The sequence below is a fragment of the Neomonachus schauinslandi genome, chromosome 5 (assembly GCF_002201575.2).
Source record: "Neomonachus schauinslandi chromosome 5, ASM220157v2, whole genome shotgun sequence".
Taxonomy (NCBI): domain Eukaryota; kingdom Metazoa; phylum Chordata; class Mammalia; order Carnivora; family Phocidae; genus Neomonachus; species Neomonachus schauinslandi.
Window position 1 is genome coordinate 40,134,683 of NC_058407.1, and position 23,215 is coordinate 40,157,897.

At 36.1% G+C, this 23,215-nt stretch overlaps 1 protein-coding gene across 2 annotated transcripts in view; it reads right to left on the reverse strand.

Moving 5' to 3' along the window:
• NAV3 (neuron navigator 3) overlaps positions 1–23,215 on the reverse strand; it is a 347,818-nt gene that overhangs the window by 63,069 nt on the left and 261,534 nt on the right. For both annotated transcript variants that reach the window (XM_021678554.1, XM_021678552.1), the window contains exons 16-21: positions 22,112–22,600; positions 17,665–17,706; positions 16,100–16,260; positions 9,822–10,010; positions 6,325–6,377; positions 304–327 (exon numbers count right to left, since the gene is read on the reverse strand). In XM_021678554.1, coding sequence (XP_021534229.1) covers positions 304–327; positions 6,325–6,377; positions 9,822–10,010; positions 16,100–16,260; positions 17,665–17,706; positions 22,112–22,600 — 958 coding nt within the window. The remainder of the gene's footprint in view (positions 1–303; positions 328–6,324; positions 6,378–9,821; positions 10,011–16,099; positions 16,261–17,664; positions 17,707–22,111; positions 22,601–23,215) is intronic.

Genomic DNA, 23,215 nt, shown 5'->3' on the forward strand with positions numbered 1-23,215 from the left:
AATAAATGTGAAAGACCACACATTCATTCATTCATCAGATTCAATGAGTGCTTACTACTACAGGCAATCTGTTAGTTGTTGATCTAAAACTCCATTCTAGAATATGAGGGGAGAGCTTGTTTTTAAAAACTTCCTTTCATTTTCTTTATGAGGAAATACCCAAGGCCTTATCAACTAGAGGATTGCTTCCATCAGCAGCCCTGGAGAACTATGCTACTGTATCACAGAGCCCTCTAGTGGTGGAAACATCCATTTCATCACAAATGTAAACCGAGTCCAATATGAAAATGCCAAGAATTTTACCTCTGAATGAGCTTTTTCTTCAGCCTGTAAAAGACAAAAAGTAAAAAATTATCTATAAATAACTAATGTCATTTTTCTCCACAAGTATAAATGAATAACTCCATTGTATAATTATATTGTATTTTTAAAATATTGTGATCCAACATAAGACTAGTAAATATGTATTATTATAGTAAAATACAAGTTATTTTATAATATTATTATTAATGATTATGAGAGTTATATTGTATTTATATATTATAATTATGATGATATTATTATAGTATTATAACAGGAACCTTTATGATTGCAAATGAATACTTCCTTATACATAAATGATATATTGAAATGTAGGTTATTTGATTCATGGATATATAATATGCCTTAAAAGCAAAGTTGGAATTAAAAGACGATGTCACTCTAAGATTCAGACCATAAGCAACAAAAACAAAAGTAGTTAGTTATAAAATTATGCTCTAAAAAAACGGTTGTAGGGAAAAAGGAAACATTGGATTTTTTTCATACATATTATAGAAAATGCACTCCATGATACTAGAGAGATCTTCAGCTAGACTTAGGAGTCAGAATTTTATTCTGCGATTTACAGATCATAAAAAATGCCAAATAAAGCTGGAGGGAACATATTGACCTCTACTGATAACCACAGAAAATCAGTTTATTATTTTCTATCTTCTTTTATTGTCCCTAATGATGATTCATTAAGTTTACTGAGCTGCAAGTCAGCAAAACAGTAAAATGCCCAGTGTCAAGGTGGTGATAAAAGCGGCTGACAGACATTTTGGGTCATACACGTTATGGAAATGAGGACTGCTGTAGGAACTTGCAGGCTGTTTTGGACTCAGTTGCAGAAAATTCCTAGCTCTGTTTTTCTTCTTTGTGCTGGGCTGCAAAACACCAGATAATGAGTTATGTGCACCATTACATTTGGGAAGCTCCCTTATTCTGGAAAAAGCTGGAGAATGAATAATATCGTTGAACAGTACAAATGTGCCCGTTGCTTTGAGCCATTTCAAAGCGAAAAAAAATCTCTTATTTCCTCTCTCTCCTTTGGGGATATTTCCTGGTTAACCGATGCAGAAGTACCTGAACTACTTTTTACCCCCTTTTTTTCCCTCCAGAAAACATAAAATAAAACAAAGTAAAATAAACATAAAGATATTTTTTATGCATAGCATTTCTTGAGTGTTCTCTTTCTTGTATTTTCTCTACTCCTAAAAATAATGTATAGTTAGTACTATAGTGTTTAAATAATAGCGTGGTTAAATAGAATCCTAATAGCTTTATAAGAAAGCTGTGTTTTAAAAATAAATGCTAACATAAAACTTGAATATTTTACATCTCAACTTTAATTTTTAAGGGAAGATTTTATTTTTTAATTCTAATAATTTTAAGGTTTTAGATACAGTTTGTGAATCAGAAGTAGGGAGCTAATTTTAAGACGGAAATTTCATCTTAAAGCAAAAAAAAAGCTGGGAGTCGTTTGCCTTAAGACATATGGTACAATTAACTACGACTGTTTTCCCTAGAACTTTGCATGTTTATTGCCACCATATTCTGCCCAAATCCTGATTCAAGGCCTACTAGGATTACACAAAACTGATAATAAATAATTTGTATGTTTAAAAAAAAGCAATGTATTTTATTTAACAAAAGAGTAAAAAAGAGGGTGCCTGGGTGGCTCAGTCGTTAAGCGTCTGCCTTCGGCTCAGGTCATGGTCCCAGGGTCCTGGGATCGAGTCCCACATCGGGCTCCCTGCTCGGCGGGAAGCCTGCTTCTCCCTCTCCCACTCCCCCTGTTTGTGTTCCTGCTCTCGCTATCTCTCTCTCTGTCAAATAAATAAATAAAATCTTTAAAAAAAAAAAAAAAGTAAAAAAGATATCCATCATATTTTCTCATAAGAAAAGCCTTGAATATATTATATATACTAATGAGAAGCATTATCATTACATATTAATTCTACAGGTATTGTATATAATGACTTTTCTTGTCACTGTTTATTCAGAACGATCTTTTTCTTTAATCTTTGCCTTATTTCATACCCCGTGGCTATTAATACTAGGTAAGGTGTTATCATCAAGTTGAAACAGTGAGGCAGAATATTAATATTATATTTCTTTCAGCAATTTAGGCTTGGGATTAATAATGAAGGAATGTGATTACTTGCCATTTGTAAATGATGGTTTTGAACCAAGCCCAATGTCCTGAAGGATGGTAGACAGTACAAAACATTTTGCCTAAATAAAAATATATGCGACGGTTCTTTATTCCATAAACCATTAATTGGCCATTCATTCGCCCATTTAAGCTTACTAAAAAAAAATTTCCTTCAGTATTAGCTGTGTGTTAGGAAATATGCTAATGAACCAAACATGGCCTCTGCTCTTATTAAATCAATATAAATTAGATTCCAAGTACAAAACAGATTCGATAAAGTTTTTAATATACGATCAGTCAGAAAGAACCTATTTATTGCAAGGATCAAAGGGCCAGGAATATAAAGAATAAAAATAAAGCCTCGAGAATTAAAAAAAAAATCACACAGCCTTCCTCAACTATCATTTATTTTCCCCACTTTTCATAGAGATATGGGTAATAAGGGGTAGGTCTTTCCTATGAGAAAAGCAACAGCACAATAATAACTGAGAACCCAAACCGAGGAAGAAACGAAGAAGTGGTGGAGGCAGGAACCAGCCTGAGAACACAGGCTGACATCTAAAGGGGTGGATGCCAAGGGAGGGTAAACCTGGAGGAATTTAATCTCAGTGTTGCTAGATATTCCGATTACATTAAAAAGAATTTAGCAACTTGCATTTTTAGATAAAAGCTCCAGATTTCACAGTGTTGACTTGGATTTAAACACAAGCACACAAACTCTAAGTTTGCCAAAGGTAACAACTTGATGAAATTAGGGCTGTGATTTCCAACCAATATGAAAATTCCCAGAATCTTTCTGCTCAGAAATTCTGTAAGGTAACATACTCAACTTTATAACAAGATACTTTTGAAAAATTTACTGAACTATCAGTGATAGAAGTTTTAAAAGATCTATAGGGGAAGAATCCTTCCAATGAGATTTGTTAGATTGGTGAATTTATAGGTAAATGTTCTTGGCAACAAGCCATCTTTACTAGTTTATTTTAATATCTTTAAGTGAAATGCATACAGCAAAATATATAATTCTATAAGCTGGGTATATGATAATGTTAGAGTAGACATGGTTCATAAGAACAGTATTTTGCCTAATAAGAGCAGATAGAGCCTAATATTCTTTTTTTTTTAATCAGAATGTTAAGTTCAGAATTTTTTTTTTTAAGATTTTATTTATTTGTCAGAGAGAGAGAGAGCACAAGCAGGGGAAGCGCAGGCAGAGGGAGAAGCAGGCTCCCCGCTGAACAAGGAGCCCGATGTGGGACTCGATCCCAGGACCCTGGGATCATGACTGAGCCCAAGGCAGACACTTAACTGACTGAACCACCCAGGCATCCCAAGCCTAATATTTTTCTTAAAAAAAAAAAAAAAAAGAACTTTTTCTCCCCTTAGACACTTATATTATTTTATGAAGGAATGCCATGCACAGCTGTGTTAGTTGTATACTGCATAACTTCAAAAGATGTAATTCACATAGACCATGATATAAACAGTGCTCCTAGAACCATGTAGTACACCATAATTTTTGTAATTTATGGTATACAACATTCCTGGTCTTCTCTAATAATTTATACAAAACCCATGGGACAGATGGGATAGATCTGGCTGTTGTTTTCCAATTTTATTTTACAGGTATAGTCCAAAGAAACTTAGCAATTTGCCTGATGTCACACAATAGCTGCTGATAGAGTTAAGCAACAATCCAAATCAACTGAATCTTGATCCACAGTCCTTAAGAAGGCGTGAAAAATAATGATAAATTGCCTTTTTACTTCATGGTTTGAAAAGCACTTTTACAGATATTTTCTCATTGCCAGTGGAATCTCAGTGCATAACAATGGGGCACGGAAGTCAGAATGACTCCTCATCATCTCTGATTTTTCTATCAGTCCACCAAATATGCATTTATTTGAATTGTTTAACTCTAGGTTATTTATTAATTCAAGAATATAATTTCCATCATTTTCTGTACAACTATTTGAATTCCCTAATATCCTAATAATATCACCTTCTCACGTGGCTTGATCACCTAATCCATTCTTCTCACACATAACACAAGGGTGTATTTCATTTCTAAATTTGGGCATATACGTATGTGTATATTAGTCACTTTACTTTCATCTCTGTTCACATTTCGTACCATACGGCTACTACAGTATTCCTCATTTATGCTTTCTGATTGACATCTCTTCTTATTTATTTACAATTATTTATTTATTTATTTATTTATTTATTTAAGAGGGGGAGGGGCCAAAGGAGAGGGAGAGAGAAAATCTTAAGCAGGCTCCATGCCCAGCATGGAGCCCAATGTGGGGCTCGATCTCACAACCCTGAGATCATGACCTGAGCCTAAATCAAGAGTCGGATGCTTAACCAACTGAGCCTATCTACAATTTTTAAAATGTACCCCCTCTGTTCCCTACAAACCTGCAATATCCAATATAGTAGCTACTAGGCACATGTGCCTATTTAAATTTAAATTAATGAAACTTAAAAATTCAGTTCCTCTGTGACACCTGACACACTGCAAATCCTCAATAGCCACATGTGGCCAGAGGTTACTGTATTAGACAGCGCAGCCACAGAACATTTTTATTATCAAAAAAAGTACTATTGGACTCTGGTTACATACTAATTGGCCATTTGTTTTCCCTTAACCCATGCTCCTTTTCTTCTTGAGTCTTTCTCAGGCTGCATGAAGGCAGTTTTATCCAAATACTGTTTTTGCATATATTTAAAATATTATAATCATGCTGCATCTTTTGATGTTATACAGAGACTTCAACCACAATGGTTTAAGTCAGAGCATGTCCCCCTAACAAGCAGTGGCATCGGGCCAATGAGGGACACTAAGTGTTAACACATTTCTTTTATGTGCTTTTTTCCAAAATATTTCACCTTTCTCACTTCTCATCCATTCGCCAAAAGCAGTAAGTTTAAACAATAATAGAGATTCCTTCATTTACAGAGTGTAATTAGCAAATTTAATCATTAAAAGGAGAAATCATGAGAAAAATATTGTCTTTCCCAGTAGTAGTCCGATCTTGAATAAAGGTCCAAAGCAGTAACTATGCAAGATGTGCTTATAAAAGGAGGGCCCTAACATTTAAACCTAATGAAATGAGTAAAACAATTAGTTTTGCCCGTCATGCTTAATTGCTCAGTGACAGCCAAGACTGAACTTTTTATGACTCTTTCAGTACTGGACTAAGGATTATTCACAGCACTCAAGTCCCAGTGAAATTCAGTAAACTAAATAGACCTCACTCTTACCTAGGCATGAAGGAATCCTCTTATTAAATACAACTTCCTATAGATCTTTTTTGTTTTTACACATAGGGAAAATAAATTGAAAGCCTGCCATTTTTCTCTTTTAAGAAATAGTTTTAAAAACCACACTCTATTTCAGAAGATATGTTCTTTAAAAAATCTCTAGGCCTTTTAGGCCCTTACCCTTTGGCACAATCTTCTCAAAGACTGAACTTGAAAAATCAAAATAATAAAACGGAGAAAATACCATAGGACAATTGCCAGTCGTGGCTCAGAGATCCGAACAAGGAAAACTTGTCAATATCATAAATTTATGGTACAGCTCAGTACATGGGTTCGGGGATTCCCAGTCATACCCCCAGTAGGTCTTACAAAATTCAGTTTTTCATGCACTCACTGATTTTCGTAAGTACACGAAAGTCAAGCGGAGGCACATCTAAGTGGGCCACGGAGGCGCTGGCCCGGCAGCACCTGCCAGCAGATGGGGTATGTGGGAGCTCAGCACACATTCTCTTACTGGGCAACTTTTGTCAATATCAATCTACTGAATCATCTGCGTGCTTGGCAAAGGCAGAAGCTATATCTTCACAGCGGATACTTACTGTTGAGTAAAGAGAAGAAGTGCTGGAGACCAGTGATAATGAAGAGCCGTGAACTGGAAAAAGCAAAAAAGAACAAGAGGTGAAATAATGAAGTCTGCTCAGAAACAGCGCGTCTTTGCTGGAGAGTGGAGAATAGGGAAGCGGGGAAGTAAAATAATAACAGCTAGATACAACAATCGGAGGACAGTTCTGTGGTTATTTTCTCAAGGTCAAAATGTTGAGACATGGGAAGGTCCCATATCTGTCCCCCTAAAATACCTCCTTCATCATGATAGAGAGAGGATTTGACAAACACAAGCCCTTCGAGCATGCTGTGTGCATATTTAAAGCTATAGTAAACTTCCACAGAATAAATTACCAGAAAATCATGGAAACCTAAAATAAAGTTGCCATAAACTTTAAAACTTAAAAAAAAAAAGCTTTATGTGTTTTATTTATTTAATTTCATTTTTATACAACAAAGATCCATTTTCACTGTTTTTCTCCATATACTTTCAGGGAAATAAGCATTTGATTGAACTTGCTATTTCAACATTATCTGTGATGAGTTGATTATGCTCTTTTAAATGGAGAATTATTGTTTCTTTTGTAGTTCTAGTCATAGAAAAAAATGTTTATTTCAAGGTGGTGTCTCACTGAAATTAAGAATGGAAATTGCATACTGTCTTTTATCGAGGTCTACCAAAATAGCATCTTAAACAATTGATAGACTGTTTTTATATTTTTGCACATCTAATATGTTAAGCCCAAAAGGTGGTAAAATTGTGCTTAATTATATTTGTAGAAAAGTCCTTCCTCTTTTCACTGTGGGGTAATGTAAAGTTATTTCTGCATATTCATCCATTCAACAAACATTAGTTGGGCCCACCCAATGTGACAGGCCCTTCCTAGATCCTGGGACTATAAAAATGATGACACAATCCCAGAAGCTCAAAAAAAAAGTAGAAAGGTATACAACTAAGAAGATAATTATAATAGAGTAATAAAAATACTCTCTATAGCAATGCAAGGCAAGAGTACATGGGAGATGCTCACAAGCTGGTCTGGAGAGAGGATTGGAAAAGCTGTGTGGGATTGTGGCATTGTGGCTCAAAAGAAACGGATGAATTTGAGGGACACTAGGAAGAACCTCTTTAAAACTGACTGAATATAAAAACGTGGGTCAAAAGAGGAATAAAGGACAACTCCCAGATTTCTAGCTCAAGCAACTACCACCACTCTGTGAGATGGGCAAAATGTTAGTCATCTAAAGAACACAAAACAAACAAAATCCCACATTCTTCCAAACTCTAATAAACAGTATGCACTAAGTATGCACCAGTATGCACTAGGATTTTCAGCCTGGTGTACAGAAGACAGGTGGACAATGAATCAGGAGATCCCATTTTTGGTTTGTTGCTGTTACTTACTATTTATAGGTCTATGACCTCCTAGTGTGTGGTTGTTTCTTTATCTTCACAGTGATCACTGAGCAGGGAGGGCATCAATAAAGCCCCTTCCATCTTGCTAGTTCAATAATCCCTTGGTTGTAGACCACAATGTAAGAATTATAATAGTTCCGTGTTCAATGTATGGGCATCAAAAAGCCATCTTGCCCACTCAGGCTGGTGTTCAGCAATTGAGATTATTTAAACCTCCTACACAGAAGGCCAGACTTTCCCAAGCATATGAAGAGCATTTTATCTGTAAATGAGGCACTCTAGATGAGCCATCAGTATGCTTAGCAAATTATTTTTACAGTATTATAATATGCCAGTCTGTGAAGAGAGTGATAGAACCATCTCAAAAAAGCAACGACTTTACATTTCCAATTAGTTCAATTTTGTCTATCTACTCTGCCACAATCAGCAGACTCTCGGGGTGTAATCCACTATTTGTCACAGTGAACTCAGTGGTTCAGTTAATATCCCAAAAGGTAGTGGCAATGACGGTCAACCGATTTAGTGCTAGCAGATGAAATGTACAGTAGTGGCCTGAAAACATGAAATCAATTTTCATAGCTATCTAAACTTTTAGTCAGAAGAGCCTTTAAGAGAGTAGGAAGGAGAAAGAGAAAGGAACAGAACTACTCCCTAATTTCATTTTCATGACAAAGCTGTGAAATTACAGATGCAGGAATTAGCACTGATAAAGTTAAGAAATTGACCCAAGTTCATACCACAAATAACTGGATGACCAGAGGCTTAAAACTTGATATGTTTCAAGATATGGAGTCCTTTCTTTTATACATAATTATTAAAGACTAAGATAGTTGGCTGATTTCATGTCGATGTTACTCTTTTTTAAAAAATTTTATTTTATTTTATTTAAATTCAATTAATTAACATATAGTGTATTATTAGTTTCTGAGGTAGAGTTCAGTGATTCATCAGTTGTATATAACACCCAGTGCTCATTACATCACATGACCTCCTTAATGCCCATCACCCAGTTACCCCATCCCCCCACCCCTCTCCCCTCCAGCAACCCTCAGTTTTTTTCCTAGAGTTAAGAATCTCTTATGGTTTGTCTCCCTCTCTGATTTCCTCTTGTTTTATTTTTCTCTCCCTTCCTCTATGCTCCTCTGTTTTGTTTCTTAAATTCCACACATGAGTGAGATCATATGATAATTGTCTTTCTCTGATTGACTTATTTCGCTTAGCATAATACCCTCTAGTTCCATCCACGTCGTTGCAAATGGCAAGCAATTGCACTACTAGGTATTTACCCCAAAGGTACAAATACCTGATTTTATTCTGATCAATTTAAACTTTTATGTTTACCTTTATTTTATCCTTAGCTGATATGCTTTGTAATATGTGTGCCACAATTTTCCTCTATGGATACTTTAAAAAATAATTCATTAAATCAAAGAGGAAAATCTCTCAAATATTATCAAATTTCACACCTGTGGTTATACAGTTTTAAAAAATTACATACATTTGAACGTCAATTAAGCCTCCTGAGTTTTTCAAATAGAACTTAAAAAGTAGTCACATAGAACCTTATTGCATTGGGTAAGGAAATGAAACTTATAAGGCAAAAAGTAGACATGATATGAGTTCTAATATGATATGATAACAGAAACCAACACCAGAGGGAGTTTCTGAGAATACAAGTTGGCAACATGTGGTAGTTTCATAAGATAATTTTTCTGGTTTATGTATCTTTATGATTCTTTAACTGAGATGTCAAACAAAACATTGGCTCTGGTATTTGACACACCAGGGCAAATAGTCTCTAAAATAATGAGGATTTCTGTATGAGAACACTGGATTTGTTCTGAACTGTTCTACAACCAAGTATCAATCTAAACAATTTCTGGCATATTTCCAAATGCATAAAGAACAAGAAGGTAACACAGACTAAAACTTCTTCAAGCTTCAGGGCTCCCTAAATGAGAGTTATACTTACTAATTTATTTACTCTTCAGGAATCCTTGTGATGGTGACTGATGTGACAGTTTTCACCTCTGAGTTAAATAAAGTAACTCCATCTTTATTTCCCCCTACGCCTACCTTCTTCCATGCTGTCTCGGAATGAGCCTGAATGACTGATGGCACGTGGCCTTTCTTCCAGAGACGTGGCACTCCCACAAAGCTGGGAGTCATCATAGAGATCGAAGGAAGAGTCTTGGGCTGGGATGCTATTTGAGCGCATCATGCTGGGCCCAGGAAGGTTAAACTGAGACAGATTGGTTGGGCTCACTGAAAAACAAAGCACACATTGCATTGGGTAAGGAAACTATTATTTCCTCATTATTCTGAGGCTTAGATGATGAAAATAGTAGGTTGCTGGACAGCGAGAATGTGATCCCAATTCTACGGAAACGTGAATTTAATGGGTGTCTCTATTTAAGGTAGGCTGACAGTCTGCCTCTGAAATGTTCAATAACAGTTTCAGTGGAGTCCCTCTTTTCTCCTAACACTTTCATGGCCGGCAGTATGTCAATTTCTAAAGCAATATTAAACAAAGCCGCCAAGCAACCTCTACTGTTCGTGCTAGAAATACAACAGCATGGCATATTCTGCTGGTGATTATGAAGAAAAGATTGCCTGCATAGAGTCTGTAGGTTTCTTTTCAAGAAGAATATATCACTTTAATGGAAAAAACAAAATAAAAAAGAAAACACAAGAAATCTAAATGTCCCAAGAAGACCCTTTTGAAGCTTCCAGGCAAAGACTTTCATCGTTTTGAGTTCTGAATTTATGTAAGTTGATGGTCAGTACCATCATTATTATCAGTTAGTTATAAAAGAAGAAAATGAAATTTTTCTTTAAATGAAAGGTAATATGCATGGTTTCTGTAGCTAATCAACAGGTTAATCACATTGAACTCTTTTCTACTGTGTCTAAGACCAGAGTACCACAGTGAGACTGTCAAATGTCACAAGCCTGTTGTGTTTCCCAAGCAGTACCTCATGTTCATAATTTGAAATAAGAATTTATTTACTTAGTGCTTATTGCTGAAGAGTTCTAATAACACTCAACTTTTTAGGCCAACTGATAATCATGAATTTAAAGAAAGATGTGGTTGACTTAATGTACAACTGCTTCAGAAACAGTAGTCTTAAAATTTGGAATAAAAGCAAAGCACAAAATTGAGAAATATATTTATCACAAATGCTCATATTTAAGAAAACTAAGTTGTTACAGACATGTGAGGAAGCAGGCAGGAACCTCTTAAGCTATCACAAAAGCTGTGGGTACTTTCAAAACCTTAGGGAATTTATGTCATTGGTTTAGAATGAGTCTGATTATCATTTCAAAATTTGCTATTTTTTTTCTTTGACACAGGCACTACATTTCTTTTTAATATAATGTCTGGCTTTCAAAACAATAGGAGGCATATATACTATGAGGCAAGTGAAAGGGAATGTCTCCTTTTTTCCAGGCACTATGCTGGATTTTTATAGGTATTGATGAATTAATATGCAGAACAACCCTCTGATAGAGCGGTTGTGGATTGGAATGAGAAAAAGGAAAGAAATACAAGATTTAGAATTATATCTGTGTGTGCATATGTGAAATACAATAAAAGGTGAAAGAAACTATGGTTTTGTAAAGTGTGCAATCTGTTGGAAGGAACAAAGCCCTGAAAGAAGGAAAGAAAGAAGAAAAGAAGGGAGGGTGGGGAGAGAGAGCGAGGGAGAGTGAGGAGACAGGGAGAGTGAGGAGAGAGAGGGAGGGAGGGTGAGAGAGATCTTTTAGGCACATTCCTTCAGCCAGCAGTGACTAATTCAATTTGATTGCTAACTGACTGACAATAGATACGCTGAAGGACATTCTAGACTTGAATGTTTATGTTTAGAGTACCTGGATTGGAGTAAATCATCCTATTCTATGTCCACAGTATGGATTGTCTCTTTGCTAAATGAATGAAGTATTCAACACATTTGTAAATGTATTATGTTAATATATGTATCTAGAGGCGAGAAGGTCATTTCATTCACTATTTGGCTTTGCACAATGGTTGCAGAGCTATCCAAGTAAATTGTCCTTCTATAATTTCAAAACATGTGACTTAAATCATCCAAGAAATAATGAGGATTACAGTGAATTTTAAAGTGAATAGTTTGCATTTACAGACACTTTTGATAGCTTCTCCATTGAAACTATACCCATACTATTTAAGAATGTTCAGTTACATTAATGTCTACGACAGGTCTGCTTTTTTGGGGCTGTGGTTGAATAATAGAAAGATAAATACGGCATGGCCCTGACTTCAACAATGGCTACTAGCAGAGGTAACTGAAAGGTAGAAAAGTTAATATGTAAATAAATGAAGAAAAATTATAGGACAAAAATATGACAGACAAATAGAATTTCAGCAATGGTACACAAATTAGCACAGGGCTTCTAAACTGGCTTTGCTTTCCATTTGCTTCAGGCAAATATCCCAATATCTACCCTTCAGTTTTTTCATGAATTATAATTTTTTAAAATGGCAGAATAAATGACCTCTGGACTCATTCCAAGCTCAGAGATACAGCCAAATTTCTAAAAGGAGAGATATAGATATGACCATATGTTAGGGAAAAGGGGGCTGTTGACTTTAAATTATATTTCAGAACAAAACCCCTGTTTTTACTACATTAAATGTTGATTTGTGGGATTTGAGGAGAGTGGACCTGATAGAAATATGGAGTGGGTTTTTAAATACCTCAAGATCTCTCTTTGACTTTGCAACTATATCCAGACATATTAGCTAGTGAGTTTATGATATTGTTTTAAAATAAGAATATTCATATGGAAGCTTATTTTAACTTATTTTGTGGAATCTGGGACTATCACTAGGAACTAGGTAGCAATTCAAGAAAATTTTATTTGATTTTTTTTTTTAAAGAGGAACTTCCAAAGTGTGATATTTCTAGATTCAGGTAGTTTCTGTCATGGGTGGGTTGAGAGAAGAAGCTAGAGATGTCTTAAGTATTTAACTAATGGTTGAATAACTGAACCAGAGATAGGTGTCTCCCATCTCTCAGGTTCTATGCTTTCATGAGTATAGAAGAAGGGGGTTAATTCTGAATAGCTTAAAAAGTGAATATGGAGAGAGGAGTAGAAGGGCATTCAAGGTGGAGAAACCCTTGGACGCAAAAGCATAGAAACTTCCCCTATAAAGTTCTTTAAACAATACTCTGTATGCAAAAGGGTCCAACAAATATAAAGAACTCGTAGGTGAGAGGCTGATAGTAATACTTCTACATACTAACTCTTGCAGCATGGTGAAAAGTGAAGCTGAGTAATTGTTGTCACTCATGGGAAGATGACAGTGAGTCTCACCAGGTTATGAGATGCCTCACAAGGGCAATGACCAATAAAGTTTCAAACAAAGATGTATTCTGTTTCCATAAGTTATATTCTGATTCACTTTCTTGAGTGGAATGTTTCCATTACAGGTATCATACATACCAGGAACTACCCACAAACCACAGCTTATTTTGGCAATAGCTTCATGCTACTCTACTGATAATGATGTAACTGAAGTGATCTTAAATTTCTGTTCGTTATACATTACTTTTTACAGTAATATTTCTAAAAATTATATGTATTAAGATATTTTAATAAGTAGGAAGGATAAAGAAAAAACACAGGTATTGCAATTGCTGAATGTTAGTAATAATCACTTGCTGATCATTCAGAAGAGATAATGATTAAACTGAAGACAAATGATGACCAAAGTGAACTGCAGGACAATGCTATCCATATTCAAGTTAAAAAGTTCCATTTGATATATTTTTAAATTTAATAATAAAATAATCTTTAGTTATGATTACATTTTAATAGTACCCACAGTCTTGCCTAGTAAATATAAATTCAGGTGATCTGGAAATCAATAAAAAGGTGTTTTGTTTTTTTTTTAAGATTTATTTGAGAGAGGGAGAGAGAGAGGGAGCTAGCACCTGAGTTAGGGGAGGGGCAGGGGGAAAGAGAGAGAGAATCCCAGGCAGACTCTGTGTTGAGTATAGAGCCCCATGCTCGATTTCATGAGCCCTGAGATCATGACCTGAACCGAAACCAAGAGTCTGATGCCCAACCGACTGAGCCACCCAGGCACCCCAAAATAAAAAGTTCTAAAAAAATAATTTTCATGTTTTTAAAACTGGTCATTTTTTTCTTTAAAATAACACAGCATAGAGACCTCAGAACACCTGATTTGAAGCTATGTATGCTTATGAAATTTGGGTGGGCACATGAGAATGTGTCGACATGTATCGGAAGGTCTTTCTTTATAAGTCCCAATGGGTGCAAATGTTGAAAATGATGGTAGAGGCAGTAAGGTCAATTTGAAATCCACTGCTATTGTCTCTGATAACATAAGGCATGCTTTCCAATAAAAATGATGAGGTAGCAAGGTCTATGAGGTCTTATACTCTCTTGAGTCTTGGTACACATAAGTTAGTCCCTCCATAATAAAACCTAGGTATTTTGGATCCATTTCACAGATGAGGAAATTGACTTTGTCAAGATCAGACATAGTAAGTGGTGAGCATTTTTTTCTAAATAATAATGGAACAGATGGATTTAATCAGAATAATATAAATGAGAAAATAATGGGATAAGGATTCAATTAGTCAAATTAATGTCAAGTATTAAAAAGATTGATAAGAGACATAAGATACCTAGCAAACTCAGCATTTCAGGTGGTTTGGGTTTGTTTCAGATGTTGCATAAAATTAGAGTTTATTTCATATTCCTATGACTCTATAAAAAACATTTTCAATTTATTTATTTATTTATTTATTTATTTTTTAAAGATTTTATTTATTTATGTGAGAGAGAGAGAGAGAGCAGGAGCAGAGGGAGAGGGAGAAGCAGGCTTGCCGCGGAGCAGAGAGCCTGATGCGGGACTCGATCCCAGGACCCTGAGATCATGACCTGAGCCGAAGGCAGACGCTTAACCATCTGAGCCACCCAGGCGCCCCTCAATTTATTTTTTGAAGTGAAAATTTTAAGCTTCTTGCTATGTTTTATAATTACAATTCAAAGTAAGTAAAAACTATACCATCTGTTGCCATTATGAGACAAAGAAGTCCCTCACTGTGTAGATGCAGCAGCAAAAACTTGGTGTTTGATAGGGATTCATTAGTTCATATGGAACCATGACCAAAAAAATCGTTTTCCATTGCCAAAGTTTTAATCTGTAAAGCAGGAAGAGTTACAAGAGAAGAGAAAGAGCCGTGAGGGTCCTAAAGGGTTGAAAAAATTGAAAAGTCCAAATGATTGAAGAATTTGGAAAATCGGTGGGTCCATTACTAGACAAAAAAGATGAGACTACTTTATATGTGATTTTATAGAACAGAAATCTATTTTTAAAAGAATTGGATCTATTAAATTAGAACTGGCATGTTTAGACTTCTTTCATTACTTTGTCACTCTTCCCTATGTTTTCTGTGACATTTATACAAATGATTTTACATTTAATACAAATGATGCTAAGCACAAAGTAATGCAATGGCTAAATCTGTCATTTTTTTTTTCATTGCACTTACCCAAAAATGTTCACAGGGAATACTCATATTCATTTTAAGGAGAGTTTTGAAATGGTATTCATTTTGATCACCTGTAAAGAAGTGATCTTAAGAGTCATGGAGTTACTTTTTCCTTCTTCTTAATTATTTATATTTTGTTTTTCTACAAAAGTATGATAAATTTTGCTAAGGATTTAAAAAAACATTTTAAACAAAGGACAAGGAGAATTTTTGTTGCTTTTTTTAATAGTTTCTTTTAAGACTTTATTTATTCATTTGAGAGAGAGAGTGAGAGAGAGAGAGAGAGAGCACAAGCTGGGGGAGAGGCAGAGGGAGAGGGAGAAGCACATTCCCCGCTGAGCAGGGAGCCTGAAATGGGGCCTGATCCCAGAACCCTGGGATCATGACCTGAGCCGAAGGCAGATGCTTAACCAACTGAGCCACCCAGGGGCCCCTGTTTTATTGTTTTTTAAGAAGACTCTGAGAAAACCCTCTAGGCTTAAAGTCAGGTGTTCTGGGATCAATTATTGCCTCTGGCCCTTATGAGTAGTGACCTTTTTATGAGTGAAATGACCTCTCTGTGCCTCTGGATCCTAGACTATAAAATCACAACAGTAGTACCTGTGTCAAGTTGTGGTCATGAGCATAAACTGCATATCATTTGGAAAGTATTCTGTGAATAGCCAGCCATTAAACAAATAAAAGGTACTCTTAAGGTGTCTCTATCTTTTCCTTAAGTGAACACATTTTATGGAGAGATCCCAGCGCTCCCGTGAGGGCAGGTGGTCAAAGGAACAAGATGAAATTGTGTTTAGAATATTTTACCCAAGTTGGAAAAGTGATATTTTCCTGTGGTGCAAGATGACATGGCGGAAGGGGAGAGCAGAGGGGACTGGCTGCCAGCATCCTGCAGCCCTCCAGTGGAATGGGAACGCAGCCACTCCTTGCCCTCTTCTTGGTTGGCCTGCCGAGATGATGGGGTGTATCTGCAAAACAGCACAGCTAAGACACTGAAGCACATCTATAAGGGCAAGGCAATACCAGGACAAGAAAACAATTGAGAGGAGCTTACTATTCAGACTGAACAACATTCTCAAACAGATTGAATCTAATTATAATTGCTTAGTTCTTCCAGATGATCTGACACCATCTGTGTGAATCTCACAGAAAAAAAAAAAAATAAAGGATTTTGAAAGGAAAATTATGCTTCTGTGAGATATGTAGTTGAAAATCATAAGCAATGAGCAGACAGCCAAGTTAATTGAGAAGGACTCAAAAGCACAGTGCTTGGAAGGATGTGAAGAGGGTGAAAGCACAGACTAAATATGGTAGACAGTGCTAGGCCAGGAGCCAAGGGAACTGGTGTGATGGCCACAGAAAAGCATAGGAAATGGGACACAAATTGACAGATCTTTTTTTTGAAAAAAAAGGAAAACATAAAAAAAAACACACACATTTATTTGGTTAAAATGGCACTTGACATCATGTCTAGATTTTTTTAAAAAAGGAAAAAAATGGGTTCACTTTAGTGGAAAATAAATTTCTGAAACAAAATCTTGAAATGGAATAATTGCAAGCTGTTTGTTATTACTAAGGGACTGGCAAGAAAAAGGATAACAGGGAAAGACCTATTTGGCCAGTGCTCATTTTCACCAGAGTAAGTAAATTTTTAACATCAAAGAAGAGTTAACTCGTTAAGTTCATATGTGTTATACCTCTATTAGCAGTTCATTTTATATCCTCTCCTCAGATAAAAGTGTATAGTAAAGGAAGGCCATGGATTAAATTTTCATTTTAGTTTTTATGATGAACTAAATGATGATTTTGAGATTACTATGTTATACTAGACTAATTCGTGTCTAAATTGACTAGCACTCCTGAAAAACTGAAATGAAAACTCTTGAGTGTTTACCAAAAGGATTCTTTAAAAATTCATACCTTAATTATAGTATTTGTCCTCTGATGATGAAAATATATTTTCTTTGATTCAAATTAGAGCATCCTTCAACCTTTCAACATTAACTGGCCACATCTGTAGACTATATGGGTTGAGGTTTTGCAAGCATATGCCTCCAAGATGCAAAAGTTAGGGAAGTTAATTTTATTTTAATTTATATAAGTGAGTTCTGAAATCTACCAAAAATTGCTGCTCCCCAAATAATGATATTAGACTGGATTTAATTTACTTAGTCTTGACCTCTACTGGTATCTCTACCGGAGGCTTATCTCACCAACTCCTCAGGCCAGAAAAAATATCAGGATTAAAAGTGATGCCATCCTCAACGGCAGATACTTCATTGCAAACAAACAAAGAAAGAGGGAGAGAGACAGCACACAAAGTTTACGTAACAACAGAGAAAGGCAGCAATTGTGCTGAAAGAAATATATACCTTAGTCCCTTTTTGGGTAGTGTATTTCTGTCAAGCTGCATGCTGTTAAAACAAAGAAAACCCCTAAGGACATAATGCAAACAAAACCTCCAAATTACACATCCCACAAAAATGGTTCTTTAAACTCCACAAAATAAAATTTTTGTAACACATATTTAATGCTTAACTTATTGGAAAAGGCCAATCAAAGGTGACCAGATGTCTATTGTTGTAACACATTTGGTGATAATTTAGTGACAGGATTATGAGCAGGTAGATTAAGTCATTTGTTGATATAATTCCCCTGTAGGTTCTATTTACGTACCGCTATGGTAGTTTTTGCTTCCCTGTGCAACTGATTAGACTTTCACTGTGATTTCAAATGCAGGAGAGTCATAGGTGGAAATCAGATAGATCTGCTCTCCCTGAGTTAAAGTGACAACTTCTAATGGGCAGAGGAGATATAAAACACCTTTTAATACTTAATTTTTGTATTCATATTATTTTTAATAAAAACAAAGGCAGATCTATTCCATTTGCATAGAAGAGAAAAGATAATATATAATAAATACCTGCTTGACACGTAACGTTTCTGGTACCATTTATTTAAATATTTAATAGAATTGAACTATGCCATCTTTTGGAAATTCGAAGTTAGGTATTTAAAAGGTTATAAGTTTTATCAGTCTCTATTTTAAAGAATTCTCAACTGGTCATAGAAAGGGATGAAAGGATGTGTCTGGAGAAAATGAGAAGTGGCCTCTCTAAAAATAGAAGAGGGTGTCAACAGCTAAGTGGGACAAGTCTACGGTTTCTGTTATAACTTCTGGCATGTGAATAACCAAAGAATACAATTAATTTGAATTTGAAGAATGATAGCTCTCTTCCAGTAGAACCTCCAATGATCAAAAATAAATACACAGGATACGCATAATGGGGATGATATAACACAAATGCAAACACATTGACTTGAAAATTAATCACTCAAAACCAAAGCTAAAATGTTTTCTTCTATGTGTACTCCATTATTTAGCACTGCAGTAGAAAGCAACCAAAGACATTATATGACTTTATTTATTGGGAATGTCCACATAAGGTAATTACTCTGCTATGTAGACGCCAGTTCTAGTACACATTTTGACTAAATAAGGTTTTTTAATACTGTGCACAAGCAAACAAAAAGGAATCAGATTGAACAAATAGGAAAAACCTATAACTATGAACTACAGTTGTGCTAAAGCATTCATAGGGTCACCAGCCATTTTAAAGATTATCTTTTTCATGCGTGCAGATTTATTAAAGCATCGTTTGCCAAAATTATCGATTGTATAAAGTGCACATGTTTATATCACGCAGAGAATTTAATGAGAGAAAAATCAGAATACATTTAAATTTACCGATATGTTAAAACTCTAAGTAGAAATATCTGTTTGACTCCGGAAACTAGTGGTTTTATACCGTAGACACTTTCCACACACCCTGAAAGGTCACACACTCTTATGCTTGCAAGGGCCAGGCAAGCAGTGGCAAGGAGGGAGAGGGGGATGTCAGGCAACAGTCTGAGGAGGTCAGGCCCTGTCTGTCTAAAGCCAACAGATGCTCTGCAGGATTGTGAAGGCAGGGTTCCTCGATCTGATATTTCCAAACAAGCCAGCAATTTGTAAAGTTGGTTACTACTTTAGATGATTTTTAAAGTTTGGTTAGGTTACAAAAAGCAAAACAAACTAAACAAAATAACCAGGAACTGGTTATGGCTCAAGGGTCACCAATGATTTGGAGCAGCTAGAGGGAAAATTACTGAAGAACTTTTTGTGGTTATTTATTATTTCATGACATTTTAATGAAAAAGGAATTTGAACAAAGTTAAAATCTATTTAACTATTGATTCAATAATATTAAGATACGAATATATCGGTAAAATATTTTGAAATTGTAGACAAACGGGTAAGTCGCGAACTTATACACATCTCTATCATATCACTTTAATTACTTTGCTTACAATATCTACACGTTAGCACACCCTCTGTCATGTATGGCTCTTTGGTTTCCTTAGCATTCCCAACATTCCGCTGACTGCTTAATTCTAATTAAGCCCGGATTTCTGATAGGATCTTATTTCCTCTTCAATAGATCATAAACTTTCTTGAATGTACTTAAAGGATTAGAATAAATTGCTATTGCCTGCAATTTTGTTCCCAAGAAAGAAAAAGTACAACCTCTCATATCAAAAATTATTTTGATCCAGTAATTTCCTGGAACTAATTAATATTTATATCATATATTATACCTATGAAAGTATTTTATTTTTCACACACTTTAATATTCACCAATACATTTCACTAAGAATCAAGGGCAAAATATGCATTTATTTTAAAGTAGCCTAAGGTTTACTTTAGAAAAATTGTTTATCTGGCTATTTTTAATACTGGAACACTCCCATTTGTAAAGCCAGCCTATTTCAAAAACTGATCAACAACAAGATTTGCTTAAAGAAAAAACGTGACTACATATTTGCCAGTGTATTTCTAAGGGAAAATGTATGTTGACTTCTGCTAAAATATAGGTAAAGTAAAATATTAACACTGTATTTGTATCTATAAAGCTCAATTTTATACTCTGGTCTGATTTGAAGATTACTTGTTACAAATAGTTACTTGTCTACTTTTCTGATTTTTTAATATCTGAAGACCGGAGAAATAGGTTGATGGCTAAATGGTCAACTTATTGCAGCCATACTGGTGATTAAAAAAACCAGTAATTTGGAGGGTGACTTGGGTTAATAAATAATGACCTATTTGCAGTGTGGTTATGAATTGTTATTTGGATTCCTCGCATATCAGTATACAATCAAAGATACATTAAAACTATAGGTTGTTAACAGATTTTCAATAGAATTGGATTTACTTGTTATAAGTCTTGAAAATGACATATTGAAGGTGCCCATTTACCTTAAAGTGTGGAAACTCAAATCCGAGGTGCCGTAGGAAGCCTAACTTCTGAGATAAAAACTTAAATGAAATCGTACTTACAACCAATGTTTTCGTGTATGTAGTTGGTCTTTACGTATTCTATCTATAATGACAAAACTAGAGGGGACATGGATGCAAACACCTACACGTTAGTCTCTATCTCCCCAGCTGTTAGTCTTGTGTCTCCTGGCCCAGTTTTTTGTTCATGAAGAAAAATATTATTTTGTAATTAGCAGCCCACCATAAGAACTATCAAGCATAAATATTTCAGTTCAAAAATTCTTTTATCGGGGGTTGTCTCAAGGGCATGGCTGTCCGTGTCCATGAGGGGGCTGGGAGGTACAGCAGGATGGAAGCGATGGTTTGCATTTCATGAAGGCAAGAGAAACGGAAGAGCAACGGGAAATTTTGGGTTAGGGGACAACTACTGCAATGTGGTGAGAGTCTAGGTAAGAGCTTTAGTCGATGTTTTAAAAATGAATCTGCGAGTAAAGCTGGAAGTCTGGAGAAGAGGTGATATGTCATCCTCAGTAACAGACTGAACAAAAGCTTAGGGAACGATACCAGGCATTTTCAGTGGCCAGTGGTGCTTTCACAAATAACACAACTAAGGCATGTGGCCAGGAGCATTTTTAAAAGCTTTAGGTGTGTCAGGAAACAAATAACATTAAGTTTATCCGGGAAAAGAGGCAATTTCAGGACATTTCCCAGGGGGAAAGAGTTAGTACCAAAATACCTGAGAAAGGATTTTTGGGGTGAGAGAATCTAAAGGCATTTTGGTTAACAGTGACACTTTCAGGTAAGTATATTCGGTAAGGAATGCCTCTTTAGGTTTTTCATTGTAAGTTAAAAAAAAACACACACACACACACAACTGCTTAAACCAATGGGAAACACCTTGTAATACGATTTATTTTCAAGGGCCTATTAAAAATATCACTAGTGCTATTAATTTTCTCTAAGAATTCATATCTGACAATTGACTTTTTTTCCAATTCAACTAGGATTCCCCAGTGATCTTTTTGCTCTTTTCCTGCAGAAGTGCTAATAAAGCAAACTTAACATATTGCTCAGAGCATAATTGTAGAACCCATTTAAATTTGGTCTTTAAAAAAGCTCAAGTTATCATAAGGAGCTATGTTGTCTTGGAGCTGAGGCCAGATCATTAACACGTCTTGAGAAGACATCATTTAGTACATAAACCCATGCTTTGAATTTCATTCAAATTGCCTGTTTGGTACATATGTACGCATTCATATTAAGAAACTTAATTATACAATTATCCTATTCTTCATGGCTTTTTTTTTTTCCCTTCTACGAACTTGGTAGTAAGAGCAAACAAAAGGCCCGGTCTCCTTAATCTTCTATTCCTTCAATTTTATGTTCCTTTGCAGAGTGGCATTCCCACTGACATCAAGGGAATTTGGTGGGGGAGGAGGGTAGGCACAGCGTGGCGAGGATGGGGTGAACACTTCACCGATGCCTCTAGGAAAGCTCACCTTTCTGAGAGAGTAGATCTCACACTACCCGTTCTCATGAGCAGGCTCTGTGCCTCGTGAGTGCCTGTGGTCAGTCCAGACAGGGAGCCATGATGGCTGAGGGGGAGGTCAATAGACTCAGAGCTCGTATGGAGGCTAGTCATGGACTGGTAACTCGGAGTGTCCTTGCTGCCAGCAGAGGAACTGCTCAGATTGGCAGCCCACACGAGACCACCTGATGTGAAAGAGTGGACCGACGCTGGGCTGGAAGCCAACGAGTGACTCAAGCTTATAACGTCTGTAGTTAAGTCTGAGGGCTTACTGAAGAGAGGGCTGCTGCTGCCACTTAGCCCGCCAGCACTGCCCATGCTGCCCGTACCGGACGACGGTGATTCCAGACTGCCTTGCCGCACTAATGTGGTGCTAGGGCTGGGCATTACTGGGGAGGATTTCACACCCTCAGTATTAGGTGCAGAGGCAGATTTGCCGCCTGCCTTGGCACCAAACAACCTAAAAGAAAAACAAATAACAACTTCAGTTGTTCCGAGAGACTAACATCCACACTTAATATCTAGGGTTACAGTACACAGAGCCAAGCGTGCTTTGGCGTCCCGAGCTACCGAGCACTTCCCGTCTCTGTGTTAATGAACTTTATAAGCTCGCGCTTCTTAATCTTGTGCCAAAAAATCTCTCCTATCACCGTACGGGTGGGTCGGTACTGGCGGCCACCCAGGGGGTGGGGGGAAAGGGGCAAAACAAAAGCAGATCACACATGAACAGCCTTGGCTTTCACAGGATAAGTGGTCATGAGACCCTTTCGAGAGAAAATTAAAGCGTTTGAGCACACTTGCTCTTACCTATTTACAGATCCATTATAACGAAACAGCTTCTACGCATTCGGTATAGAACACTTAAAATTTGTTTTTCTTTCTTTCTTCCTTTCTTTCTTTTTTCTTTCTTTCTTTCTTTCTTTTTTTCTTTTCTTTCTTTCTTTCTTTCTCTTTTCTTTTTTTTCATTGTAACAGTTTAACTAAAAGGAATGCTTAAGGCAAGGTTTAGGAGGTTATGTTACATATCTGGTGGCCTGAGTGAAGGCCAGAGGGCAGTTGGTTAGAAATAAGATTG